At 40.0% G+C, this 27,867-nt stretch overlaps 5 protein-coding genes across 11 annotated transcripts in view; 2 read left to right on the top strand and 3 right to left on the bottom strand.

The window, feature by feature from the left end:
• Positions 1–27,867, top strand: part of LOC139111511 (circadian clock-controlled protein daywake) — a 131,538-nt gene that overhangs the window by 49,804 nt on the left and 53,867 nt on the right. The window lies entirely within an intron of this gene.
• Positions 10–7,782, bottom strand: LOC139111664 (uro-adherence factor A). Of its 4 annotated transcripts, none has more exons than XM_070672125.1 (11): positions 7,385–7,782; positions 5,263–5,312; positions 5,011–5,182; positions 4,790–4,944; positions 4,436–4,513; positions 4,186–4,338; positions 3,872–4,036; positions 3,357–3,575; positions 2,944–3,124; positions 2,043–2,123; positions 10–1,949 (listed from the first exon to the last, which is right to left on the bottom strand). In XM_070672125.1, exons 2-11 carry the CDS (start codon positions 5,287–5,289, stop codon positions 1,834–1,836), a joined length of 1,347 nt encoding a protein of 448 aa, XP_070528226.1. In that variant the 5' UTR covers positions 5,290–5,312; positions 7,385–7,782; the 3' UTR covers positions 10–1,833. The 4 variants fall into 4 exon arrangements, with proteins under 4 accessions (XP_070528226.1, XP_070528227.1, XP_070528229.1 ...); XM_070672126.1 differs by having other exon boundaries at positions 6,449–7,782; XM_070672128.1 differs by lacking the exon at positions 4,186–4,338.
• Positions 7,929–13,546, bottom strand: Eb1 (microtubule-associated protein RP/EB family member 1). Of its 3 annotated transcripts, XM_070672131.1 has the most exons (7): positions 13,392–13,546; positions 12,545–12,831; positions 11,218–11,461; positions 10,743–10,790; positions 9,861–9,952; positions 9,620–9,778; positions 7,929–9,511 (listed from the first exon to the last, which is right to left on the bottom strand). In XM_070672131.1, the coding sequence occupies exons 2-7, from the start codon at positions 12,809–12,811 to the stop codon at positions 9,443–9,445; spliced, it is 879 nt and encodes a 292-aa protein (XP_070528232.1). In that variant the 5' UTR covers positions 12,812–12,831; positions 13,392–13,546; the 3' UTR covers positions 7,929–9,442. The 3 variants fall into 3 exon arrangements, with proteins under 3 accessions (XP_070528232.1, XP_070528234.1, XP_070528233.1); XM_070672133.1 differs by lacking the exon at positions 10,743–10,790; XM_070672132.1 differs by lacking the exons at positions 10,743–10,790; positions 11,218–11,461 and adding an exon at positions 12,013–12,280.
• Positions 14,151–15,624, top strand: LOC139111517 (dynactin subunit 3). The gene is made up of 2 exons (XM_070671854.1): positions 14,151–14,311; positions 14,401–15,624. The coding sequence occupies exons 1-2, from the start codon at positions 14,308–14,310 to the stop codon at positions 14,976–14,978; spliced, it is 582 nt and encodes a 193-aa protein (XP_070527955.1). The 5' UTR covers positions 14,151–14,307; the 3' UTR covers positions 14,979–15,624.
• The window catches only part of LOC139111499 (uncharacterized), a 38,799-nt gene continuing 25,999 nt past the window's right edge, over positions 15,068–27,867 (bottom strand). For both annotated transcript variants that reach the window (XM_070671825.1, XM_070671823.1), the window contains 9 exons: positions 27,364–27,803; positions 26,519–26,684; positions 24,966–25,087; positions 19,567–24,810; positions 19,016–19,412; positions 18,325–18,747; positions 17,979–18,180; positions 17,722–17,892; positions 15,068–16,207 (listed from right to left, as the gene is read on the bottom strand). In XM_070671825.1, the coding sequence (XP_070527926.1) occupies positions 16,022–16,207; positions 17,722–17,892; positions 17,979–18,180; positions 18,325–18,747; positions 19,016–19,412; positions 19,567–24,810; positions 24,966–25,087; positions 26,519–26,684; positions 27,364–27,724 (7,272 nt within the window). In that variant the 5' untranslated portion in view covers positions 27,725–27,803 and the 3' untranslated portion in view covers positions 15,068–16,021. The remainder of the gene's footprint in view (positions 16,208–17,721; positions 17,893–17,978; positions 18,181–18,324; positions 18,748–19,015; positions 19,413–19,566; positions 24,811–24,965; positions 25,088–26,518; positions 26,685–27,363; positions 27,804–27,867) is intronic.

Raw genomic sequence — 27,867 nt, forward strand, 5'->3', positions numbered from 1 at the left:
ACGCGCCTGCACGGTTAAATAATTTATTATCGGAGTATACATTTAATAATAATAAAATTAATAATAATGTGAGAGAATCTTTGTTAAATATTATCGTAAATTTATGTGAGAGAAAGGAAGAACGATAATTACAATTTATAGTAATGTATTAATTAGAGATTGCGGATATAAGATTACGTGTCTTATCGCTGCCGAGCTTTGTGCGCATTTTGCATTATATTTAATAAACGAAATAAAAGTAATGAAAATTACAAGTATATCTAATAATTATTATCAATTGAAAAACTTAATTGTTTTAAAAAGAGATTACGTACAGCTGTACCGAGTATTCATGTCGCCAAAACGAACGCACGTAATTACATTTATAACTGTATAGTTATAATGGTAATAATATATTTATAATTAAATATGAGACTAAATTTAAAAAATTTGACGCTAACGGCATTAACGTTAATATATGTATATATAAAAGTATTAGAATTTTTCTTTTTATTTTATTTTTGGCGTAAAAAAATTTACTTAGTATTATCAGACATTTTATATAGCTACCTTAACATATAGTCTTTTGTTTTTTTTACTTGCAAGGTATTTTGTAGCGAAAAAAAACACTCGAAATTTGCATATTACAAGATCCAAATATGCGCGTCGATAAAAATTAAATTCCTTGCCACATTCGTGATGATTTGCAAGGCGTATATCAGTTGTACACAAATTAGGCAAGTGCGTCGGAAAAGGGTCGGGTTCGACGGCATCTTAAAGATAATGTGCAAATTTTAGCCATGTTTTCGTGCGCGCTACGCCTCACGTATCGAGGAAGCAATATTCCAATCATAATTACAATTACGCAATTGTCGAGACGGATGCGATGTTTCGTCTAAACGTATGATAATACTCACGTACTTTGGTCGCGCCGCAATTTAAATGCAATTACATCCGCTCGTCTACTAAACTTTCATCGTGAAGGCTTATCGCCGAACCGGATTCAGGAAAAAGATTAATTATCCCCTTAATGGGGATCGCTGCTGCTTCGAAGTTGGGGATCAACGATCATCCCAATCAATCTTCCGTCGTCTCGAAGTCTATGCCAGTGATAAGTATTGTCTTCGCGGAAATTTTTCGCTTTACGGTTGCATTATTATAGAAAAAAAAAGCGCGATTGCGCTCGAGAGAGTAAAATACTGTCGACATACTTTGAATCGATTAGACTCTAGACAGTTACATGGAAAAAAAAAAAAAAACTGGTGTCAAATTGAGAATATTTCTCTCGTATGCAAGCGACACAACGATCGCGCTAATCTGAACATGTAGGTTTTAATCTGAAACTAATTGTTCTCCGTTCGAAAGGAATTAATTTCAGATTAAAACCTACATGTTCGAATTAACGCCGCTATTGCTCTTTTTATATACGAGAGTAACATTCATAATTTAAAACCAACTTCTTTTTTTTTTATATATACAATTAAGTGAAATCTACTGAAGAGACGCAATCTCTGAAACGTTGATGTATATCTTGATTCCTGAGGACGATTATTAGAAGTCGTAAAGCGACAAGGGACACGAACGAGGCGACTACGACAAAGATATCTTACAATCTCGACTTTTATTCGGATATGTGTCTTGATAGGCCGATATCTTTGTTATATCTTGACGACCAGCAGATATCTTTTATTCGAAATCGTGCTCGATCCTCGGCAATTGCGTAACCGTCAATGACATTTGATACAGCGCGATATTGTATCGCGATAGCGATCTCTTGTCTTGAAGGGAAGCTCGCGTTCCTTCCCTCTCCATCCCTCTTCCTCGATCTCTTTTCGTTCGGCCTGTGCCAATTGACTATTTTTTCTTACGATTGCCGTGACTCGTACGCTTACCCTTATGACACTTGCCCGCGTTCGCGCCGCGCTTCTGGACCACCGCGCCGTTATTGATCTCCCCGGATGATTTCGATTCTATAGAAAGAGAAACAAAAATGTGTACTAGTTTGTTTGAGGTTCGAATGATAGAGATTAATTCGATGATGCGGCGGGTGCGTTTTGATGTACCTGAAGTCGCTGATGTCGAGATGAAGCGAGCCCCGCCGTTAATATTCTCGTTTGGCTTTGTGGTCTCTGTTTCGGCGCATTCTAGACAATTTATATTTCAAATGTAATGCAATTGGTTCAGATTTAATGTACGATTACATGCATCCCGTTATAATATTGATCGCTGCAGCAGCTGTCCACCGAAGCTTGCTAGAACATCATCGCTGTCGTGCGCGAGCATTACGTTTAATGTAGGAATAATATCAGTTGTATTTAATGTAAAAATTATTATAAAATGAAAAGGAAGATTTAATTTATCAATTTTTATTAACAAATATATTATACTCCCTACTCTACGAGTAGAAGCAATTTTTTTAGTGGAATCCAAAGCGCGCATTGAATAAAGCGTTTTTGAATCGGTGAATTCGATACGAATTAATTATTGAAATTAATTATTGAATATAACGAAATTATATATAATAAGATCTTCTAGGCACATTTTATTACGATTATAATAATACGTGAAAGAATAAGCGGCCTAGGTCATTGACGATTTTATTTTACACGTTTTATGATCTTTAATTGTTAACACGTTGATCGCCGCGTCACCCACATGTGCACGTAGATGACAGATAAATTTTTCGCAGCGGCTAAGTTTACATATACTAAACTTTTTACAGAGTAACTTCGTATCTATTATTATCGGTAATTTCCATGTAATTTTTTTTTTTACAGAGAGATATATTTCGTGATCGAGAGTTAGATGCGAGCAAACGGTGATTAGCGGCGAAGAGGACGAAAGCGGGGATGCATGCACGAGTGCCTTGTGAGATGCGTAAGGCAGCGAAAAACCAGCCAAGGAACTTGGTCCAGATCAGAGCGAAAGATGCAGAATGATGTCCGAGAGGGTCAAGTCACTTACGTTCGGTGACCGGCGCCGATGGCTCCGTCGACGCGTCGATGTCCGAGCCGATCGGCGAGTAAAAAATCGGCTCGCCTTCCTGGCTGGATCTGTCAGGCGTACAACACTCCGGTAAGTCGAGACGCTGAAAGGCGACGAGGCGCTCTTCCACCTTATCGCGACTCTCCTCGTCCGACGATCTCTAAATATGGAACAAGCTCGATGAATGTCGCGTGATCGCGGAGTAACATCGTTCTTAAATACCACCAATGTTCCCCTCACTGCGAGGATTAAACGAATTGCGAATTATGTACGAATATAATTTTTTTTCGGCCAATTTTGTTACATCGAGTCGCTCGCGTCCGCGTCGAAGGAATTGGCCGACACGTACAGAAATTTTATCGCGGAAACGCAAAAAAATCCGGGGGGTTTACCTGCCCCGGCTGGGCGGTTTTCGATGGCTCGCACTGGGAAGGCACTTCGGAATTCTTCTCGGCATTTAGAAACTGCTCGACGTAGCCCTTCAGATGGTCATTGACGAACAGCACCGCTTCCTCAAGGATCTCGCGAGTTTCGGCCGCGGATATGTCGTCGTCGGTGTTCTCGTTGCCGTCTTCGTTGCTGCTCGCGTTCGAGAAGCAGCACTTGTCCGGCTGGAAAACAAAAAAAAAAAATGATAGCGAAAAGCGCGAATAGATAAATATTCCGTATCGTGCGAAGGCATATGTGTACATGCGCGACCGGACTAAAAATATAAATGAAGCGAGCGGCGTATCGTCCAAGTCGCCACAGGCTATCTGTCGAAGAAGGGTCAAGCCAGAGTTTTCTTCGAAATCCACGAATTGCGAACGTGAACCGAAGTCGGCCACGGCTCGAATAATAGCGCGCCAGGACGGGGAAATAAATTAATCCGGTGTTAAAACGGAAGCGCGAAGACTCGGCCACTCACTTCGAAGTTCTCGTCGCTTTCGCTATTGTCCATTGCGAGCCGATCGAGCTTCTCGTTCAGAGTTTCCTTTTCCTCCTCTGCCTCCGATTCGCTATCCGAGTCTTTTAATTTAGCCGTGGAATCCATCGACTCGGTCACCGATTTTTCTTCCGTCGTCGTTGTTACCTTGAAGAAGCGTTTTACCTCATTAGACATCTTATTAATTTCAGTAGCAAGGTTTCTTGAGACAACACGTGACTTACATTAACGTGAGGAAATTTGAAGCTAAATTGTTGGTTTCAGTAAGGCGCGCTAAAGACGGGAGCATTACTTACTGGATCGGGATCGAGGATGCTGCTCACGTGAATTTTGGTAGGCGGTGGCGACAGAGAAGGCTTGGATGTGTCTAAACAGGATAGGCTCGACAACGTTAGACGAATGGACCTGATCAGAACCTTCTTGGCTTCGTTGAACGACGATCTCTTGTCCTACACCCACCACCGAGACTATTATCGTGCTAATTTTATTATCTTTCCGTAGCCGCCGCATTTCGCTACATTTTACTGAATCAAACGCGCGCCTTACCTTACTGTCGTGCTTCTCTTTCACTCCTTTGTTCATCGCGGTGCTCAGATACCTACGACATACCTGCACGAATTTTACCTGCCGACAGAGTTCAAAGGATTATAACGAGTCGGAGAATCGAAATGCGAATAAAATAGAAGCGGGCCACGTGTTAGGTACCCACTTAGATAACTAAAACTATTTGAACATTTTATAATAAAATTTATAATAAAGAGAAAAATGCATAAATGTAATTAAAAATATTAATATTAAATTAAAATATTAATTATAGAAATTAATATTAAATATAAAATATTAATATTAAGTAATGTTAAGTAATAAATCGTGCCGTTCATATTAAATCGTAAATTGTACCGTGTCGCATGGGGTAACTTGCGAGTAACCCAGGATGAAGGCACCTATATTCACGGTCACTCTTATCATCCGCAGCATCACCAAGCTCGGCAGGAACAGGAGCCACGGCAGCGGCCTCACGAGTTCCGGTTTTCCCGAATCTTTTCGATCCTCGTCTAAAATGACGACGATAAATTTCGGTGCCCGAATAAATCCTGGTAAAAGAATCGGAAACGCCGTACCTTCGCTGAGTCCTTGCCTCGGTAGGCTCCATTCCGCGCACTTCTCGACCACCCACAAAAAATTATCGGTAAGTTTCAGCACAGTCTGACCCAGTCTGCTTTGCACTACTATGAGGTGCAACAATTTTAGCTCCAGCCAAATATGATCCCCCTGCGGTTTCTCGTCGGCCGCCTGATGACACGAGCGAACGACGATTAATTTAAGAGCTAATTGTATTACTAAATAAAGGAGAAAATTTTCGAGGTACTTACGGTTTTTGACGAGCTTGCCGTAGCCATGTTAGTATTAAACGATTTAACACCTAAAAATATATTTCAGACTTAATTCGGAAACGATCGAGCAGGAATAGATCTCGCTGTTCTTTGTTAAAATAAAGTATAACTACTGAACGATGTATAACGAAAGAAAATAATGAAAATTAATTTATTCTATTAATTTAATGTAAATTAATTAATTAATAGAGAAATAAGTGTGAGTAAAATTTTTTTTCCAGAGTGAAAAAGACATAATCTCTATACATATGAGAGTTCGCACATCATCGAGCGCGCACGAATACAATTTCCCTCCCTCGTTTAAAGTTTTAATGAGTCAAGCGGAGTCCTAGTGATTCAGAAATGACAAAATAGACAATGAAGAGAGCGTCGATGATAAATCATTATCGGGAAGGCGCGACCTCGGCTTATCGGGGCGGAATGCCGAAAGAATAAATCCAAACGGTGCGCGACGTATTCTCCTTTCAAAACATAATGAGCACGCGATTCATTTTGAAAATTCTCGCCCGAATGCACCGCGCACGTGGCTCTCTTCGCGTAAAAAATTCAGTACCTTAATAGACGATAACGATTTAACGTAATTATCACGAGAAAAATAAAAGGAACGAAAGCATTTAGAAAAAATATGCCAACGTTAAGATAGACAAGTGCCAATCGACTCGCACAATTTTTACACCTTGCCTTGCACCTTAATTAATTAAATATGCCAAGTAGATGTAAAATAAAATTTACACATACTTACACGCGTGTGTAATAATGCAACGGATTGATTACTAGGTTTTAATCGTAGTCAACGTGACGTAACACACCTTGAACTCTAGATTAATCCAAGTGTTGTTATTACGAACAGATTAGCGAAATTAAAATCCGCCGGAGCTATTTGCTCAAAATCTTTTTCACGCTCGCAGATACATGTGTGACCCGAGGGAGCAAAGTTTGCAAATTAGAGACGTACGATCCGGGACGGTGTAACGTAATGACCGTTTTATACGCGGCGTATCGGCCACCGTGAAACTTTATCCGATAACGTTCTCCTTGATTTCGGAAGTCCACGGTCAAACGGCGTCTATCTTAGGCAACTGCGCGTTTACATCACACGCCGGGTGATAATTAAGAATTATGTCTGTGCGCCGTCTAGTAAAAATCTAACCGCCGTCTTACTCACTCGTTCACGCGGCCAGTCGCGTTATCGCTCATTCCGATGTTTGCCGTTTTTGGCTTTTATCGTGTTTTCGTTCGATTCATGTAGCAGGTCCTCTTGACCGTCAAATTCCATATCGCCTATCGGCGCAATGTACAAGAAAACGAAATAACTTTCTTTTTATTTTTTTTCCTCTTTCTTTAAACACGTAGCTTGTGTCTCTTATACGCGCGCGAGCAATTCGGAATACTGAAGCCCTTCGTTTGTATCATTTGGCCGCCTTGAACAGCATTCACTTATTGTTATTAAATTAATATAATTAAATATTTGTCTTTTTTTAAAGTACATTTTACGCGAGTATTCAGGGCAAAAAAAAATTATCTCAAGTCTAATCGATGATAAATGATACAAAGTGTCGTTATTCTCTTATTCCGTTCATTTGTTATTTGATCATCGACAATAGCGATGAACAATCTTTCCCCAAGTGCAGCAGCGAGAAATTACACGATCCACAAATAGTAAAAAATTGATCGCAGCCAGCGAGTCGTAGTTATCTCTGTTCTCTGTTGATAAATTAACTAACTCATTGGAATTTGTGTCGAAACATTATTTATCAAAATCTAACGTACTGTTGATTCTAGTAGAATATTAGATAGTTCAACACGAATACTCGGAATGTTTGGGTCGAAAAGGACAACGTTTCAAATAGCATCGTACACCCATCAATACAGAAATCTCCAGTTGACTTCGGTACTACTTATTTATAAATTACAAAGTCTTATCAAATAACTGACCGTGTCATTGGCATAAAAATTAATAATCTTTTCTAATACGTCGCATGACAATTAATTTATAAAGCGCAGAATAATAGAAAATTCTCGTCAGTACCGATAAGCCTCCTCAGGATACAAGGCATGAGTATTTGCGGCCCATCTATCTTTAAAGTCTAATTTCTATTACCTTTCGCTGTAATTATAAAGAGCGGCTACAGAATTATCGCCGTCGATCGTAATCTTCCTTGTCACGTGTCGCGACGTCCTGAAAACGGTGTCCTCGGCGGTCCACTGAAGGTTTTGCTTGAAGTGTTTAATCACATGCGAACGCAGCCGGCACTTTCGTGACTGCGAGATGTTGAGCGCAAACTGAGAAAGCACGAGTTTCACACACAGTAACTTAACAAAGATCGAGAGCGTGTAAGCGGCGCTTGATACGTACGAGTTCGCGGCGCTTTTTGGAATCCTTAGAGCTAATCATGCCCGCGCTACGTTAAAATTAATTTCTTAACGTTAATTTGTCCGACGGACCAAAAAATAATTTTCCTTCCCTTTCCGAACGATCAGATTTCAATTAGATATTTTAACTAGTTTAAATTATCACATAATTTAATATAAACTATGTATATTTTCTCGTGAAGTAAAGTTAAATGTAATTAAAATTATTATCGATACTTTCGCATGTAACGTCTTGCGCACATTCGAGGATACGAAAATAATCCGCACTCGAGTCGATTTTATTAAACGTTTATTATATCGGCATTAAAGTTTTTAATTTTGAAGCACGAATACAGAGCAATGAGAATAGAGCGCAAGCCAAACCGTATATTTCTTTCTCGCTGAAATTTAATAAAGACGTAGCACGTAGTGTAAATTACATCCTAAACAATTATTTCACGATAATCGACGTTCTTTTTTTTTTTTCTTTTTTGCTTAAATTAATTCGATTATGACGCATTTACAATCAATGTTGATCTCGACAGTCGAAACCAATAGTATTAAAAGCATACATCGTGCTGAAAACACGTAAGCGTTTACAAAAACGTCTACATGCCGCAATCCTTTCGCTCATTGTTCCTCTCACTCGCTCGCTCTCGGAACGTATAATTTTACAATTTTTATTTGTGAAAATAAAACGTAGCAACGTCGCAGTCGACGACATCATCATATAATTTAAGAAACAATTACTCGTGCGATTCTGAGTATTTTATCGGAATCTCAAATTCACCGCATTTTAAGGCCATTATATCCCGAGAGACTGTCATGGAGATGCAAACATGATCGTTTTATTTTCTAAAATTGATTTGTATAAACATCAATAGATGAATCTTTAATAAGAGTTTTAACTTTAGTCTTTCACATCTTTATAATTCAGTAATCGGGTGTATAAGCGTACCATTTTGTCTTGCAATCTGCCTTCACGAAGCACACACTAATTTACTGAAATCAAAATGTCTGGATGCTATGCATGTGGTATTTGTGTTTCTATGAGGACATGTAATAGCCTCTACGTTGAACGCAGACAAATGACAAAGCGGAAGTTGAATTTTAATTAACACGATTCAAATTGTATCTCGCAATGAAAACCTATTGCTTCACACAAAACCACAAGTGTATCGGACATATTGCACATAGAAAACGATTGGAATAGATCGAGCAGCACCAAGCTGCTCAGTAGGATTAATGTTTTCAAATGATTAAAGATTTCAGAAGATGAAATTGTTGATAGGAGCTTCGTGATTCATTATCGATACAAACTTAATACAATTACAAACAAAACACTCACGCATTAAAAAAAAATGTGTAGTTAACGTAAATCGCTACGTAACAATACGGATGTATGACAACATTGATGGGTACCCATAAAATTTTGAGGCAATTTGAGTCATAGATCTTTGGAACTCTATTTTAACGCTATAAGGAATTGTAATAATTTGTGACTTCTAATTAATTTTTTTTTTCTTCTAATCTCCTTCACACACATTCCTCAACGGCCAATAAAGAACAAGTTATTCAAGTGCACTAACCAACTTAAATCTATCCTAATATCGTGCGAGTCTTAATGATTTCGGTGAGATTGTAGTAACAAAATGTATTCACAATTCGCGTTAAAACTGTTGAATTTACTCATGTAACATAGCTTATGTAATAATTATATAAAGGATATTGGTTCGCAGATATAATAAAGTAAAACGCACTTGGATAATTTGCTGTTCATTTCGATTATATCCGTAAATAAAAAAGGTTAATATTCCTCCTCATCATCAGGCGCAAGTCCGTCGCCTTCCAGTTCTTCGGGTGGAGCAAAACCGTCCTAAAAAGAAAAAAAAAATATGAATAACAATATTATAAACTTGATATGCATTTTATCCAAAGAAAAATGATGCCAGTTCGAAAATATATTTGCATGAACATAAATTACCTCCGTTGCATAAAGAACTTCTAAAATTTTCTGTACAATTGGTGGCGGATCCCCGTTGTTCTCGCAATCTTGGCACATGACTTCTATGTCACGTAACTTTCCAAAATAGAAATCTCTCTCCTTTTCCAAACCTTCGACTGACATTTTCATTTCGACCAGCTAAAACATTTTATTAATTTTTGTTAAAAAAGATATATACAGAAAACATTTATTGAATGCAAATAAAACGTGCGTGTAATACCTGTGCACTAAGTTCCTCAACTTTTCCGTTATCGCCACGGTTGCCGACTGTAGTTTTGGGTGGTGCACGATATGGCGGCTGAACTTTATTTACTATATAAAAAAGAATAATTTTTTTAAAACATTGTTAAAATATTTTAAAGCATGTTAAAACTATAAAGTTATTACTTATACTTCTGTAATATAAATTACAACAATTTATATCACGATTATATACATCAATTCATGTAGAAATTGATAAAGCTACCTAACATATAAAAATACAAGCTAATTTGTGGCAAGCAAAATAATGCATGCAGAAATAATATTTAAAATCATGCACAGTATATTTTACAATCTAATAATTAATTAAAGTTTTACAGAAATACATATAAATATGTTTATTCGTATATATTATATATGTATATACGCACACATACACATATAAAATATATATATACATAAAATATTTATAGTATGCGGTAAAAGAAAATCCCACAGACAAGTACTCTTAAGAAATAAAAAATTTGGGTAACGACAGTGACTATAGATTAGTGTTGATACGGATAACTAAATTAGTGCAAGTTATAAAATTTACGTCAACGAAAGAATAATATATTGTAACTGCATATCTTGCTCTAAGAACTGTATTTAGATTTTTATTGAAATTATGAGTGGCCTGGTAATTATTTTTTTTTTTCACGTATTGTAGTAATTAGTATTAATTAAAGTTACCATTCAGATATTGTAATCAGGGAGTATAGAAACTACTAGGAACACACACATAACTTTTACTCTATGCCTTTCCTTCATATGCTTTTTCACCTCAGTATTAAAACATATATGGAACTATAGAAGCAATATATAAGTGACGAATTAAAAAAAAAAGTTTATCAATTTTCACCTAAATTGTTTGTACTATCTGCACTCATGGTAGATGGTCGTTCCTCACCTAAAGGTAAATTTTATTTCAATTCAATTTATCGAGGACATTAGTGGCAATAACATGAGCAATAATTGAAACTCCTATTGGTAGCGAGGAATTAAATTTCATTTTTATGTCGAAAATTTAATTGCAACAAATTTCACAAATAATTCAACCTATCTTTGGTCTACCCTATCTTGCCGACTCGATATTCATTATATCTCTAACTATTACTTTGCCTGTTGCGGTAAGATTAATAGGATCTTCGTATCAAAGAGTAATCAAGCAATCAAGTCATTCTCAATTATTAGTAAAAAAAAAAAAAATCTGTGTTAATGTTTAAACTTCTCGTAAAGATTATTTCCTTCTCTATATCATTAAATCTCATTCGTTTTCAAAATGGTGTTATAAACTCAATTTCTTTTTTTTTTACGTTAAAAAATAAATGCTGTACCAGTAGCACGAGGAGCCGGTTTAGACGAATTTACAGTTTCACGTGGAGAAATACGTGGTTTGATGTTAGAACCACCACGGGGTGCGTTATTTCCACCGCTACCCATAGCTTCTCCTCCTCGCATAGCAAGCGCGTCGTATGGCTCCGCTCCCGAGTAGTTTGCGTCAAAGAATTTCTTGAACCATTGCAAAAACTCAAAGTTGTCTTGGAACCTGCCTTTCACCAGCCTATCAATTGGCACAATCTGCAAAGGAGGAGCGAAAGATGTGTGCAACAAAAGAAAATAAAACCAAATTACATGTAAAAAAAATTCTGAGTAAAACACGGGAGTAGAAATTAATTTTAATATTGAAAAATAAATTCTTTAAGAGACTGTTTAAAATAAACGAGTCTAGAATTCTTCCTATTAGTCTATAATAAATCCTAGGCAGGTGTGGGGAAAGTATTTAACATCCTAACTTGTGTATGTATTTTATGTAATTACCGCAAGTCAGATCAGTTAGGCTTTTATACTTTTGCGACGTGGAATATTATATTTAAAAGTGCATGTAACGTGAGGTATGCGTTTACACGTGTAACATTGTACAACTAGCTTGTAACTTACTACTCTATATACACAGACGCAAATTAACGTGGCTAAAAGAAATAGAGGTACAATACTATTGCCGTCTATTGCATAATAAATTGCATGTGCGGGTGCGCGCTAACACGTGTGGTATTTGTTCTTGCGAAACGTCGTCTAAACATATAGCATGCAGGAAGCGGCCACGTAAAATCGAAACTGCGGCAATATACCCTGTGGCTGCCGCGGGTAGCTGTTACGTTGCTGTATGTGTCTTTGTTGCATTTGTGGCTGCTTCGACTGCGGCGGCAACGGTACCAATTGAGGATTCGACAATGTGTGAGTTCCGTCCACGCCGGAACCCAGGGGTATGCAGCCGCGCGCCTCGTATGCGTCGTACTCGCGCCCGTCGTAATTCGCGTCGAAAAACTTTTTGAACCACTGTAGAAACTCAAAGTTATCTTGAAAGCGCCCTTTTATCAGCTTGTCCACTGGTATAACCTGAACCATTTCCATGGTCATATCATTATGAATCTCATCCACCGATTTTGTTGCAAAGTTTACGCTACAAGTATACGCAGGGCAATGTGATCTTTAAATCTTGACGTAACGTCACGCCTACGCTGCGCGTATCGCGTTGGCTTACCTTTGAATACCTATCTAAAATCATCTTTAATCTTATGGGTAAGTTTCACGCCGTACGTTAAGTGTTCTTAAAGTAACGCCGTCAGAATAATCAAAACGAAGGTAATTGCTCGCTCTTACCTTATCCACGTTCATTTTTTTGAAGCCACCTTGGAGAATTTTGAAATTCTGTATATACTCGTGTTCCAAGTTTGTCTTAAACTTGACTCTTTTCAAGGGCACGCTGCCTGGGAAAAGCATGTCCATGAACTGACAATAAACCGCTCCTGTACACAGCTCTTCGATCTTGGTGAACGACGATTGCAGGCAGTCGTTTACCCACGCGAGCATATCGTGACGACTAAGATTGTCAGAAGTCATATTCGTTGCGTACACGTTAACAGCCATGTTGCTCCGTTTGTTCTCAACTGAAAATCATAGAATGACAGGTTAGTCGTTCATGTATCAGGGTTTCGGCTACGCCGAGCGACGCAACAGCCTAATGCAACCCCTCGGCATGCTCGGTTAATTAAATTGGTCAAAATCGAGCCATCGCGATCATAGTCGGCTTCCGGAAGCCTGGACGACTTAGCGGCGGCCGCACCGACGGCGACCGGCCGCGAGTAAAATCGACAGACGGGTCGTGATCGAGGTTCGTGGCCCGTCGTAATTGCCGTCGAATCCTAGAGCACGGTTCGCAGGAAATTGATCGAACAACCGAGCTACAGGGTATCCTCAGACGGACGGTATTCCGCTTTCTTTTGTTTTTTTGTCTTTTTTTTTCCGCACGAAACTGTTGCGGTCGACATATTCGGCATTCTTTACTCCGCGTGCGCCGCGATTTCGTTGCACGAGAGATCCAGCCTCTTGTGCGACCGCCATCGTCCACACGTTTACCCATCAATTTATCTCGTCCGGGAAGTGTGGCGACGGAAAGGCCATCCCCGGAAACACCCGGCCCGCCGATTTTCTTTCATCCACGACTTACCGTTGATCTGGAAAACACAGGATAACACCGCCACGGGAGTGGTTCGTAGCGCGCGGATGACAAATGTGCACTAGATCGTTCAAACACGCATACAACGGAAAACTTGTAACGGTTCCTTCGAGCGGGATTGGTCGGCGTAACGGCACGGTTCACGCGGAGATAGTAGACAGTCAAAACTCTCGGTTTCGAGGCCTAAGGAAGTGCAATGTTACCATCAGGCCCGATTTACATTACCGTAGTAAGCTTTACGTAAAAAATTAACCAATCATGTTAGACCCGGTCTACAATGGATTAATAAATCTTAAGCCTTGAGAAACTCATCAATTATAGCAAAATTCCATTTGTAATGATTGTAATTTATATTATATTTTATAATTTATATTATGAATAAGCTTCTCTATATATTATATATATATAAAGGTGTTTTTTACTGCCCTTTTACTTCCCCCTATATGTAATATATAAAGCAGTTTATTCATAATATAAATTACAATTATTACAAAATCCTTTTATTTTACTGTTAAGTTTAAACATTAATCGCAATTGATCTCTTCGACGGCAGCTGAAAAGCGCTTCACACGGACGAGCCTCTGCATCTGTCGCGTGGAAGCCGCGATTCCGAGTTGGGCTCTCTGCTCTGCACCGAACTCTGTTCAGTTATTGGCTGCAGTCTGCTGCTTATACTTTGGTGATAGGTTATATCTTTTAGGGTCATCACACATGAAATGCTTATGCAGCTTATGCATTTCACGTGCGATGGCACTACTCGACGTCCTATCTAATGTGGCTTCACCCTCGGAACGGAATATTTAGTTTGTGTCATGTTTTTCTACGTCCAAGTTCCAATTGCTATTTGTATAAAATTTTGTTGTCAAATCTGAAAGAAATACTTTTTAAATTAATTTATTACAAATAAATGGGTAGGTAATTTTAGTTATTAATGTTACTCCGCAGTTTGAGTTTTGTGCAACACTTAGCTTTTTCATCTGCCTATGTTTTTGTATTTTAGCATGTGAAATGTCATCCATCAAACTGCTGGAAGACAGAATTGCAAATTTAGAAAAGCAGGTGTACGGACTCGGCAAGGCAATAAACATTGACGATCCAGAGCCATCAAATGTCATCGTTGATAGACTCTCAGATGTCAATTCACTAATTAGCTCAGCATTGTCTGGTAGAGAAAAACCAAATGTGCTTATCAAGCGTTTGCCAGAGTTAAATGGATATTTAGAACCTACTTTTGAAGACATTGACATACCTGTCAGTGCCAAAATGCAAATGTTAATTACAATGGAGCCAGAAATTATGGAAAATCACAAGCTGTTAACTAAAGTGGAGGAACTTACACCTGTGCTTGAGTCAGATCTTATCAGAGATGCACCTGAATTAAATAAAACATTTAACAAAATATCACTGTCATATCTTGAGGCTTATGAGGATTTTAAAGATCTGAGTACACATGTACAAGATCTGCTAACAAAATATAATGCAGTTATAAATAGTATATCAGAATCATTAATTGTTTTAAATAATGCTGTCACAGCTGCAGAAATAGCAGCTAGGCCAAAGAAACAAATAGATGATTAATAAAAAAAAAATTATGTATTCTATTTTAATAAATTACTAAATTTATAATGAATTTTAATACATAATAAATATTTCTCATTTGCCTCAACTTTTTACAGTGCAATTTTACTTTTATCAATTTTTGTCTAACTTATTTATTATAGAGAATTTTAAAAGCAAGAAGTTGTAAAATCTTTATAAAATTTTTTGTAGATAGGATACATTTATTTACCAATTTTATTCGAAATATAAAAATACGCACTCGTAAATGACTATGTATATACGTGAACATATTTTATTATTTAATCTATAACAATGTATTTTATTAAAAAATAATCATATTATATACATTTATCCTATCTATTGTCTAGTACTATTCATGGTTCATTTCAAAAATCCTTATTTAGGATCTCTGAGACAAACTGTTGATTCATATAATGGGACATGCATATGTATCGGTCTCTTATTAACTTATAATTGATGTATATAAAGCAGACAAAATATTTTTAATAATCAATTATATCACAAACATAATTTTACTTTTGTTTCGAGCAATAATGAGCTTCGTGTAAATGTAGTAACGAATTAAAATTGTAAAAGGATTGCAAGAAAATTTATCTTTAAGAGACCTAATAAATTCTTATACCATATCATCCACAATAAACAATTACTTTATACATTATTTACATATTATTTCCTTAATTATAAATCGGTATAATTTTGTCATAAGATTCTCATAAATGTCACAAGTTTCATGTCAAATTTAAACGCTTCCTTCGTAAACTTTTTACAACTTTCGACGCGATATTCGAGAGTTATTAAAATATTTTTCGTGCTAACAGTAGGAACATTAAAATTAAAAAAAAAAAAACGTACAGAAGTAAATGTATACATCTTTTTAAGAACAAAGAAAATTAAGGAAGCAGATCTCACAATTTTTACCCTCTGTCGTCGTCATACAATAGAATCACGATTTTTCTTCTAGCTTATTAAAGTTACAATTCTTTCCGTCTAACAAAGTATCGGATTCTTATGTATTTCGAAATGATTGACATAATAATAATTTAGCTTCGTGTTCGTAAAGCTGGCACTGTTTCGCGCAACCACGAAAGCGCTGGTTCCAAGCTGGAATAAATCGCAGAGTGATCCCTCGAGCATCTGCTGTGACGACTCAGCAAGCCTTGGATTTCCCATTTTTCTGAAGTACTCTGAGATTCACTGGCACACATCAACGGTGCTCCTTCGTCATTCTGAAAACGAAAAGTAATTTATTCATTATTTTTCTTATTAAAAAAAATTGATATAATACGTGTATTAACTGTTAATTGTTGCTCTCTTTCCGACGCCGATTGCTTCTCTCTCTCTCTTTCTTTCTCAGTTCGCTTCGTGCCGAGAGTTAACGTCAGTTGCCAATGTTAATGTGCGTAATTCTTTTTGTGAGAGAACGCCTCGAGTTCGACGATCGCGTTAATATTAAGAATAGATTAATTCGGCATCGGTCTCAACGCTTCCGAAAATTTTGTACGAAAAGGACAGCGTCCAGTTGACGGTTGGACATATTGCTGTCTCGCTCTTTTTACGCGGTCGTCTCTTTCTATCTAAGGGCCGAAATCTCTAACGGTCAGTACTTCAGTCTAGTCATGGAGCCTCGGGCGTGAAGACGCGTCGTTAATCGCTCCGCGACTAGGCGTATTTTCGACCGCGGATAGGAAGTGCGGCATACAAATAAGTGTCGACGGTGTCGACTCGGTAACGAACGATCATATTCTGCTATCTTGGGTCATTCCGCTCATCGTTTTGAGCTTTATTTCGGGCGTCGAAAAAGTGCTTCGGAAGGACAAGATTACTTGGCGGGTTCGGCGCGCGGAGCGTTCGACCTGATATTAGCCGCGTCGGGCATTTTCGACCGGCGCTTCCATCATGAATTTTCTTCGACAAGTTCCGGTAATCGCCAACGTCAGGATACGCGATCTGCACTTCTCCCGCCTTCTTCGCCGCGGCCGCGATTCTTACCCCGTTTCGGACAAGTGATTTACGGAGAACTTAAGAAAGACAAAGTGCGCGGAGGATTATTTCGTTATCGCGGCGCGTCTCGTTCACCGCGCAAAGTGCGCAAGCCTCGGCGTTTCACCGACAGAGATTCGAACGAAGAATTAAAAGTGATCTCTCGCTTCACATCCGTAGCCGGCCGGCTACTCAAGAAACTTCTCGAGATCGAGGACAACCCGATGAAGACCCGGAGGAAGTGAGCAACGCTGCGAATACCGAGACTGTAAATTTAAACAAGACATGATCGTTCGTCGCGCTTCTTAATTTAAACCGTAAAAAATCGCCGCGATAATCCACCGTCATTCTCTCGGTCGTTCGTCTCTCGAGTGATAGTGTTAATGATAGTGATTGTGATCATAAAAAAAGCAGAGCAGTGTAATATAGTGTTTCAGTGATTTAAAGTGCTACATTACGACAGGATAATCCAGGATATCGCCACGGAAGAACGGTCGGACGCAGGGAAGGAGGAAAGGAGCGAAGGAGCGAAGGAGCGGAGGAGCGAAGGAGGGAAGGAGGGAAGGAGGGAAGGAAGGAAGGAAGGAAGGAAGGAAGGACGGACGGACAGACGAATAGACAGACGCAAAGACCAAAAAAAAAACCAACCTAACCGGAAAATATAAAGGTAAGTGAAACGGCGACATGCCTTAGATCACTCAATAAAAAAATAAAAAAAAAAAGGAATTGCTATTATAGCGAACTTTCATGTCGAACTTACGTGACAAGGCCCTTCGTTCGTGCATATATCGTGTCCCGTAATGAATTTTGCATAACGACTCGTAGCATTACATTTATCGTTCGTTTGAACGGGCAAGAATTTGAGATACTGTTGCAAACTCGTTTTCTCGTTAATAAATCCCCATCCTGCCGTTATGCAAATTTGCCTCGCCTGAAAATTGAATTAAAGATGTAAACGCATTAATTAAAATGATTAGCTAAGCGTAACTTTATTAGAATATTTAAATAAAATTATACCTGGACAGGCTGTGTAGAAAGACACGCGGCGCTAACGTTTTTAGAAAATACCAATGGCTCTTCTAATTCGATCAAAGCAATATCATTGTTATAAAAGACTCGATTATATTTCACTTGAGGATAGGGCACGATATTTTTCACCCTGTGTCCCTTCAACATATTTCCACCGGTGAATAGTTGCCATCTGCTCTTTTTCTTGTGCCTACAGAACAGAGTTTCGAAAATCATATTTACATATAGAATTAGCTATCACGTTATGTTAAAAGCAAAGTATTTTATTTTACAAGTCGACGAGAAATTACTAAATCGAGAAATGTGAAGGCCAACTATTTTTATATTAAATTACCTGTAGATACAAGAATAACTAGTTAGAGCGTGCATAGGGCCGAGTATGCTGGCCGTACAAGCGGTCCCAATTTCCGATTCTTTCAGCAAAGCCACGCTGGGCCATTGTTCGTGATTCGCTGGCGCCTCGTCTGCCGATTTCGCTCTCGGTTCCTCCGCGTAGTGCATACCGCAGACGAACTCCTGGCACGAAACTTGCACGACCTTGTCCGATATACAGAACTCTACTTCCTCTAAATTCGTGACTAGCGGCAGGCGATAATTAGGATTCGTTTTCAGTCTTAGAATTGTCTGACTTCTATCCCACGTGAACGATTCGATTGTCTCGTCGGATCCGGCGTATCCTAGAGCCTGACAATAAGAATCGCTGAATTCCTCGCTCCACCCGTCCGAGCAGACTAGTTGATAATCGCCGTCGTGTTGTCTGCACATAGAAAAAGAAAAAAAAAATTATTATACAAACGCAACGTAGTACTTATTGCTAATTTTAAGATTTTTTTATTCTTACAATTTTTGTTCAATTATAATATATTATAAATATTTGTTAATTAATTTCAAGATGTTAAGAGAAGAAATAATTTCTTGATAATTATTCACGCCTACATTTTTAAAAATAAAATAGTTCTTGATTCGTGATTTTGAGCTTACAAAAAATATTTAAATTAAAAAGATAATAAATACTTTTTAAATACCTTATCTTTAAAAATGGCACGCGATTAGTCAATTCGCTCGCCGTGTCGTCGGTCTCTACATTAGTGAGATTTTTATCCATAGTAGTATTGGCAATTAGGCAATTCCATTCGTCCGAATAGTCCGGACAATTACTGACACCGTCGCAGGTTTGAGTTCGCGATATACATCCGCCGTTTTGACATTTAAATTGATCCGCGGTACAGTCGCATAGCTTTTCATCTTCCCCGTTAATGCAATCGGCAGCTCCATTGCAACGCAATGCTTGCGGGATGCATCTCTTCTCCGCTGGACACAGATATTCGTTGCTTTCGCAGATTTCCGTACAATTGTACTCGTCCTGATTTCCCTCGCAATCGGAACGACCGTCGCATCGCCACAATTCCGGAATACAGCTGCCTGCAATCGGAAATTTTTATAATTAAAATTATTGCATTTGGTATTTTTAAAATAAATTTAAATTAAATATATTAATTATTTGGTACTTTTAAAATAAATTTAAATTAAATATATTAATTATAAAATGTTCGCACGTTGATTACGCGGCACTTACCACTCGTACACCGGAATTCGTCAGACTGGCACCGCCAATTTTCGCAGTCGCGCTCGTCGCTGCCGTCGTCGCAATCTTTAACTTCGTTGCAGACGAGATTCCTCTTCAGACATTGTCCGCTGGCGCAGCGGAAATTACTCGAGCAATTCTCCGCCTCGCAATTAAATTCATCCGAGCCGTCGGAACAGTCGATCTCGGAGTCACACTTGGCAGATTGTGGCACGCAATACGCGCCACTTCTAGAAGTTCCATTAACGCATTGAAATTGGCCCGCGATGCATTTCGAAAGGACGTCGGGAGGTAAAATTTCCGGAGGATTGTTAGCGACAGTAGTGCTCTCGATTTTCATGTCCAGCGATGAAGTTAAGATCGTGGTCGGTTGTTCCGTAACGCGGTCTCCTTCCACTTCGTCGCCGAATAATTGATCCGTGAAAAATGTTACATTCGGCTCGGTTGTAACGTTCGCTTCGGTGAGGCTATCGGCGGTCGTCTCGTTCGCAGCCGTGCTCTTCGTGGTGTTCGATACGACTGCGGGACGAGAATTTCGCATGATTATGTAGGGCTCTGTGACCGGTACAGATTCTATTATCTCTTCCGAGACGGGAATGAAGCTGGGATAGCTCTTAGGCTTTTCGGTGGCCCTGTTCTCGTTTCTCTCCGCGTAAGTCGTGTCTTTCCACTTCGATATAGGCAGAATATTACCCTCCTTGTCCGCTAAGGTAAACCTGGGCAAATTCGGATCCACGTCCGAGCTCACCACGCTGTCGTCTAATTCCTCGTGGTCTCCAGCGGCAGCGATCGGCGGCTTCGTCTCGGGGAGGACGGTCGAGTCGGATTTTTCTGTCGTAACATCTTCTTCCTCCGAGCTTAGGTCCTTATCTTTTTTGTACTTGTACTTGTCGAATCCTTTTTTATCGATGGACTTCTTCTTGTTCTCCGAACTCTTTTCCAGCGGAATCACCCTGAGCTCCTCTTCGGACAGCTCCGAGTCGGCTATCGGTCTCGGCGGAATAGTTGTGAACAGCATTCTGTAGTCGATCATCGGTTGCGTGTCATCTATTACTTCCGTAACCGGTCTGACGTCTTCCGTGGTGGTGGCGTCGTTCGGCATAGGCGAAGTTATTTCCACGTCGCTCGTAATATGTTTCTCCGCGTTCGTCACGGGAGTAGTTTCGATCTTCATTCTTTCCGTCGTGCCTGCTCGCGCGTTTCCATCGTATTCCGTCTTCCGTTCAGATTCCAGGCTCACGTTGTTTTCGTAGACCGTCGTCGCTGCCATGTTTCTCTCCGACGTGTCCGTTACATCAGAACTTTCTCCCTCGCCTTCGTTCTTTTTCGCTTCGTCGTCAGCGTCAGCTGTTGAAACTGTCTCGTCGGCGGCTTTCATTTTCTTGCCATCGATCGATGCTTCTTCGCTCAGCGTTGTTGTTAACATGTCGCTCTCGGTCGTTTGCAATTCCTCCGGCAAAATCGGGATCTGAGCCGTGGTTTTGGTCTCCAAAATCGCTTGAGTCGTCGTAATCGGCATCGTAGCAATTTCTTTTTCGCCAGGCTGACCGACGTTCGGCGATTCCGTATCGTTCTCTTCGCGCTTGCCATCGTCGATGATCGTAGTCGCTTCGACTTTGTCGCCTGCCATCGTCGTGGATATTTCTTGTTGAATTTCTATGGGCAACACGGGTTCTTCGGTGGTTATTCTGCTATCCTCCGTGCGAGCTTCCATTTTCGTTATCGTTGAAAGCGGTGATATATCGGATGATATTTTCTCGCTCGTCTCGTTCTTTTTTTTTCCTGCGTCGAATGCGATCAACGACGGATCGTTGTAAGGAATTTTCAGCGAGTTGAAATCTTTTAAAATCGTTTTCTTGGACGCCTCTTTAATTTTGTTCGGAATGTTATCGTGTCGGTATCCCTTCGGCAACGTTTCATCCGTGATGTCATTGTAGTTATCTTCGACAGCGTTTTCTTCTGGTTTCTCCGAGCTCGACGCGTCGCTTTCGATGGCGATACTTCCAACTTTTTCCTTTACTTTCTTTCCGGGAGAAGTTACGTCGATTTCAGCGTGTTCTGTTGTCTTATCTATCGGCTGTATTGTAGTTTGTGAAATTGAATCTGATTTAACTTTTACCTCCAATGGAATCACTCTCAGCTCCTCCTCGTTGTCCACAGAGAAACCGTTGCTTTTCTGATTCGTAATCTCCTTTGTTTTATCATTATCAATTGATTTCACAGAGCTACTTTGACGTAATATTTTTACATATTCAGATCCGGTGTCGTTGATGATTTTACTGGCGCTCAAATTATTCTTAGCTATATTATCCGCCGTATCTGTTTTTGTCGCGGTATCTACGTTCTTCATGTTATTCGTTGAATGTAAATTAACGTCGTTCAATAAGTCTTTAATTTCCGTTTCGTTTGCTCGGCCTGCATTATCACGTATTAATGGTCGTTGCGTTATAATATCGTCGACGTGAGTTTCAAAAGGATTCGGAACGTCTTGCTCGTCTTTATCTAAACGCGGAGCTTTTTTCATGCTCTCTTTTTCTTTATAAACGTCCGGCAAAAACGGGGACATGTCTTCCAGCGGTCGATCGTCGGATTTTCCTGTAAAATGATCTGCCGAGCTTTCCGGCAGTATCGCTGGGTGAAGAGGATGACTCGTTGAATGATCTTGAATTTCTTCGGGACGTGCCGTTTGCTTGTTACTCGCACGAATAATATCCTCCTTGGAACGCGTTGTATTCTCAGATTTTTTTACGTTCATTTCATCGTTAATTATAACTCCGCTTTGTCCTACCGTTGAATTTTCCGTTCTCAAAGATCTATTCGTGACTTGTTCTGGAATGAGTTGTGGAATTATTGCGTGTATCTCTATTGGTTGCTCAGATTTTGGTATCAGCATAATGTGTTCGTCGTCCGCCGATTTTACGATAGGTTCTTTCAGTGGCTCGACGTTGTGAGCAAAGTTCTTCGGTATTTTAGGAAAGACCGTCGTCGGCATGTGTTCAATAACATTTTTCTCGTTCGAATTCGGCGCGTTTGATTGTAACGCGGGCTCGGGTGCATTTTCTTCTCGGTATTGATATCCAGGTATTGGCTGAGTGAATATTTCAGTTGAAATAGTCTCTGGTATTGAAGTTGTCTCGTGTACTTTAGTATTATACGTGTCGGTATGCCTATTATTAACACCATTTATTTCTATTGTATGGAAATGTCTTGTGAAAGAATGCGTGTCGTCATTCACGGATGCAGTAGTCAATTCCGTTTTTTGTTCTGCCGTAGTAGTTGAAATATTCTGCTCAAAAACGTCTGAGTCAGCGCTCGATTTTTGTTCAGTTGTTAAATCACTTCCGTCAATTGAGGAATTTTTATTTAGAACAGTACTTAATTTCGTATCTAAATTTATTTCGGTGGTAAAATTATTTTCTTTATTTTTTTGAGAGCTTGGATTTTGCGTAAATTGCTCCGTGACGAATTCCTCGCGATTTTCATTTGTAACTGGTGTCGTATTCACGTTATCAGTTTGCTTTAAATTTTTATAATTTAAAGTAGTAGCACTAGCTTCAGTAATCGCACTTTCGGTTACTTTATCGTCGTTGTTAATAGACTGTACTGTCGCTTCCATTTCTACATCGTCAATATTTTCAGATGTTTTAGTTATTAAAGGTATTACTTGCGAGACTGAATCGTCCGTCAATGTTTCATTAGACTTCATAGTTAAAGTTTCGTTAATTTTAGAATTATTATTTTTACTGTTTAAATTAATAAAAGATGTAGGCACATTATTTATTTTAACGTCGTCACTAGATATCGATTTTACAGTGAGCTCAGATTGATTAGACATTTCAGTTTTTGATTCTAAATACTCTGTGGTCGTCAAATAATGCGATTCTGTTTTTTCTTTTTCTTCACCGTCTGTTTCATCAGTAATTGTAGGAGCCAATTCTGTAACAGGTATTGAGTTTGCAGTAGGTTCTGGTTTAGAAGAACTTGGTTCGGTGATAAATTCTAATTCAGTTGTAGATTCCATTTTAACAGTAAATTCTGATTGAGAATATATTTTTGGCGGAATGGTAGATTCTGGCTCGGCACTCGGTTCTGGTTCGGCGCTGGGTTCTGGCTCGGCACTTGGTTCTGGCTCGGCACTCGGTTCTGGTTCAGCGCTGGGTTCTGGCTCGGCACTAGGTTCTGGCTCGGCGCTAGGTTCTGGCTCGGCACTCGGTTCTGGCTCGGCGCTGGGTTCTGGCTCAGCAGAAGGCTGTGGTTCAACATATTTTTGTTCAGAAATGGAAGCAGTAAACGATTCCACCGTTGATTCCGCAGTAAATGATTTAACGGAGGACGGTGTTTCGGTAGTGGTTCCCACTGATTGTGAATGATGTAAATGGTCGTGATTCCAGTGAGAAGTGTCATCCTCGACGTGTTCCGTAGTTGACGACGATGCGGACGTTTCTGCCGAATTTGTCTTGAAGTTCGTATTTTCCCAAGTACCGGGATGTCGAGATTCGAAGTTTACTACGCTCGGATTTCGACTTCTACCTTGAAAATCATTAACTGAGTCCATGCTGGATTGCGTCGTTGTTTCATCCATGTCGACGTTACTCAGATCGCTGTCGTCGATGCAAGTTTTGCCATCGTAATGTAACGTTTCTCCCAAATTACAAGTGCACATAAATACAGCATCGGGGTAATCGTATTTACAGCTTTCGGTGCATCCGAGAAATTCACATTGATCGATGAGCTTTCCTACGTGAAGTCTATTCAAATGATATTGCCCGATCATGTTGCCATTTTTGCGTAATACATCTTCGATATATTCCTGACTTTCTTTCGGAACGTTCCGAGGTGGGTGACTTATTCTGAATTTTATTTCGCCTTCTTTATTGATATCGTATACTTTGATTATGGACGTTCCACCTTCCTGTCGCAGAATATTTTCTAAATTCTTCTCTATTTCGCCGCTCACTTGTCTGTATACTCGCGATTTGACGTCGCTGAAATCATCGTTCCAACTTAAATCATCTAATCTTAAAGTTCCGTCTAAAGCGTCCGGTACGATATCGAACAACGTTTCGTCGGTTGTAGGCCATGGCGGAAAAGTCGAAGTTAAAGGCGATGGACTTGACGGCGGATTCTTCACATATTCTTGACTTCCAGCTGTCTGTACTTCGTTAAATTGCTGAGTTTTACTCCCACTCACGTTCTCCAAAGGCTCCGTAGCTTCTTGCGTTGGAAATACGCCAGCTAAAATTAATATAAAATTAATTTTATTAATTCTGTTTAATATTTAAAATGTGTTTGTACTTAAATTATTGTTACAATATTTTTTAATTTTATTATGGATGACTATGTAGCTTATAGAAATAAAATAGAATTAGAAGAAATAAAAGCCGTCTTACTTGCGGCTAAAATAGCGATGATCACGGCAATCATAACGACCAGCAGTGCCAATCCCCAAGCCATTCTTCTCCAATATGAATTTCTGGATCTTTTGTCCTTCGTGACGTAAAGCTTCTCGCCTCTGCAACATAATTTCGTCGCTACATAGAACGCTATTGCATCGTACGTAAATGTCTTCCTTGTTCTACACCCAAAAAGCGTATTTTATACAGCGCATGTAACGCGATTCCTAGCAACCTTCGTCAATGATCAGCTAATGGAATTAGAAGCTCCTTTGGTCGCCACCCAGTCTAATGCCCGCTTCGTGAATGCCTCCTAATCTCTGGATTATGTACCGTGTAATGCGTCGCGCGCTTTTCTCGCTTGTGGTACCTTCGATAAGGTTTGGAGAACGATGACAACGTGCCGCGAGATTTCGTTTGCGTTCCGATTGCGTTTTCGATTTTTTGGGATTAATCCCGGTCGGTTAATCGACGATTCCTACGTACATACTCTCGTTCGGAGAAGCCGTTTCGGCGCCGACAGGACACGGGGTCAAGAGCGAGTTCTTGAACGTGCAGTTTTTACGAAGAAACTTTTCGATTCGATTCGACACGGGGGAGGATTGGTAGCGTAAGCGTGTTAGTGCGCCGCGTGCCCCTCGAAGACACCTAAAATACTCCACTAAGACAATTCCCAGCTGTATCTTTCTCGTTTATTTTTCCTCTCATTTTTTTTTTTCCCCCTCGAAAGCATCCGTCAAGTACCTGAGGGCTGTCAGCCAGTGGGAATAGTCGACCAATCCGGCGGCGGGATCTCTCAGGCTGAGTCCCTCGCGGCCGACACCGGGACCCAAATCAAAACGCACTCCGGCTACGGTTGTTTCAACCTCGGCTTCGGGATCCCTGCTAAGTACCGTGACAACAGAAAACACCGTCTAATTCTCTACTCTCGACATGAGGCTTTTTTGGCAGCAGTAGTTTGGCCGAGCTCTGCGTATTATTCTGCCGAAGTTAAAAACGTACCGCGTGTGCGCCTCGATCTAGAATATACATTTCTACACGCACGTCCCGTCCTAAAAATTTTCACCGCAATTCTATGACACACATAGCGCGGCATAGTTATGCTAATATCGATATTGAGACGAACGTAATTACTTCGCGCTATTATCGCCTCCGGAACGTGTCTTAATAATGTCAGAGTGTGTGGTGAAAAAATTCTCATTTCCGCGCTTGGCACAGTTGACATTCTGTCGTACGTAATACTGCATTTTTTCTTGACAAGAATGGTCTTTAATTGTAAATGTATGTATCAGGAAGTCCCGTCTAAAACCAATCGAGATACGTATAAGTTGTTAGAAGATCCTTTAATTCATACGTATTTTTTTTTTTTTTTTATTCCGTTCCTATTTTGTTTCTTGTTTGCTGAAATCTGGAAAAATTTATGCACGCCGGGCCAATAGTCTCGTAAAACAGTTAATAAGAGTTAGAAGGCAGGGCTAGATATAAAATAAAAAAAAATCCGTAAGCGCCTGGAACTCGTTCGCTTTAATAAATATTAAATAACTCATTACCTAATGTACTTTCGATGCTCGTTAACCGGCACGAAGTATTCCTCGTAAGGATCGGCTGGCACTTCGCAGGCTTCCTGGCCCTTCGTTTGAATATTGTTGCCCGTGTACGGCCTCATCGAGACCAGTTCCAGGTTTACGGCTTCGATCTGCTCCTTCTTTCCGGATTCTGGGGAAAAACGGGAAACCGTTTACCATCGCGATGTAACAGCCGCGTATAGTGCAACCGGTTTTCATTTTCCGGTCACACACGAAACAGCGGAGAAACTGCATTCCATGAAATAGTAATATAGAGGCTAAATAGGGCCAAGTTTCCTGCTTTTTGCACGGCGTAACGAGAAAAATGAGCTCGACACGTGAGGATATTGCATGTTAAAACATTTTTCAAATAAAATTTAAATGGCTGAGAGGACAATCGAAACATGCACCGACAATTGTAATGCGTATAAACGTGATCCACCGTGAAAAATTCCGGATGCGATACTCCCTGGAATTTTACCAGCAACTTTTTCTTGATAAACTGGTAGTAATCGTCGATGCTGGTAATTAACGATTGAAAGTCTCGTTCTCGCTAGTGTCACGTTTTACAGGCGACGGAAATGGAAGTCGATAAGCTTTCCAAAACGGTTTCTTCTGTTATCTTTTCTTTCCCTCGTGCATTATATTTAGGATGCCACAGGTGTTAAATTAATTCGAACTCGAAGGAAAAAATTTACTTTTAATTACACAGCTCTCTCTTTCCCTCTCGGTGCTTTTATATTCTTCCATATCTTTGCTCGGTTTAAACTTCGGCAAATATTAGTGCAACGTCTGTATAATTTAATAATGTAATAATTTGTAATACTGACCATTGACTTGCACGCTTGTGGCGCTGTTGTTGAGAAAACTCGCGTCGTTATTGTTGCCGTTCCCGTGAACGCCATTGAGCTTCGGCTCCGGCGCGCTCTTTTCCGTGTTCTCGGCCGGCACCTCGATTCTCGTTTCTGTTTTGTAACATGGCTCGGAGTTCGGCTTAATAGGCTCGACGTAGTGCTGGGAGATGAAGGATCGCTGGTGGCCATTTTCCACCGGCGCCGCGCCGTCCGCCGTGGACTTGCGGTCTTGGCTCAAGGTCGCTTGCTGCTGGCCGCCGTTCTCCACCTTCGATCCGCCGGTGCGCTCCTCCTCGTTGGCGAACGCCGGATTGTCCGTGCCGGCAGCATCCGACATCTCTCGATCGCGTCGCCGAAAGCTGCTGAACCCTCACCTGATAACGGCCGCCGAGTGTCGTCTGTCATACGTCCCGTTTCTGCAATGAAATTTCCGAAATTATTACGAGTACTAGAAGTCCCCTCTGATTATTAAAATACGAT

The sequence above is a fragment of the Cardiocondyla obscurior genome, linkage group LG24, assembly GCF_019399895.1.
Source record: "Cardiocondyla obscurior isolate alpha-2009 linkage group LG24, Cobs3.1, whole genome shotgun sequence".
Classification (NCBI taxonomy): Eukaryota; Metazoa; Arthropoda; class Insecta; order Hymenoptera; family Formicidae; genus Cardiocondyla; species Cardiocondyla obscurior.

Excerpts from the sequence above, each read along its gene's own strand:
- LOC139111664 (XM_070672125.1), bottom strand. The coding sequence starts at position 5,289 with ATGGCTACGGCAAGCTCGTCAAAAACC. Across the intron at positions 5,183-5,262 it reads CGGCAAGCTCGTCAAAAACC|GCGGCCGACGAGAAACCGCA; the intron begins GTAAGTACCTCG and ends TCGTGTCATCAG. Across the intron at positions 4,037-4,185 it reads GCATCCTCGATCCCGATCCA|GTAACAACGACGACGGAAGA; the intron begins GTAAGTAATGCT and ends CGCTTCTTCAAG.
- Eb1 (XM_070672131.1), bottom strand. The coding sequence starts at position 12,811 with ATGGCTGTTAACGTGTACGCAACGAATATGACTTCTGACAATCTTAGT. Across the intron at positions 11,462-12,544 it reads AAAAAATGAACGTGGATAAG|ATTGTGCCAATTGATAGGCT; the intron begins GTAAGAGCGAGC and ends CCTCCTTTGCAG. Across the intron at positions 10,791-11,217 it reads ACCGGCTCCTCGTGCTACTG|GTGAGGAACGACCATCTACC; the intron begins GTACAGCATTTA and ends ATTTACCTTTAG.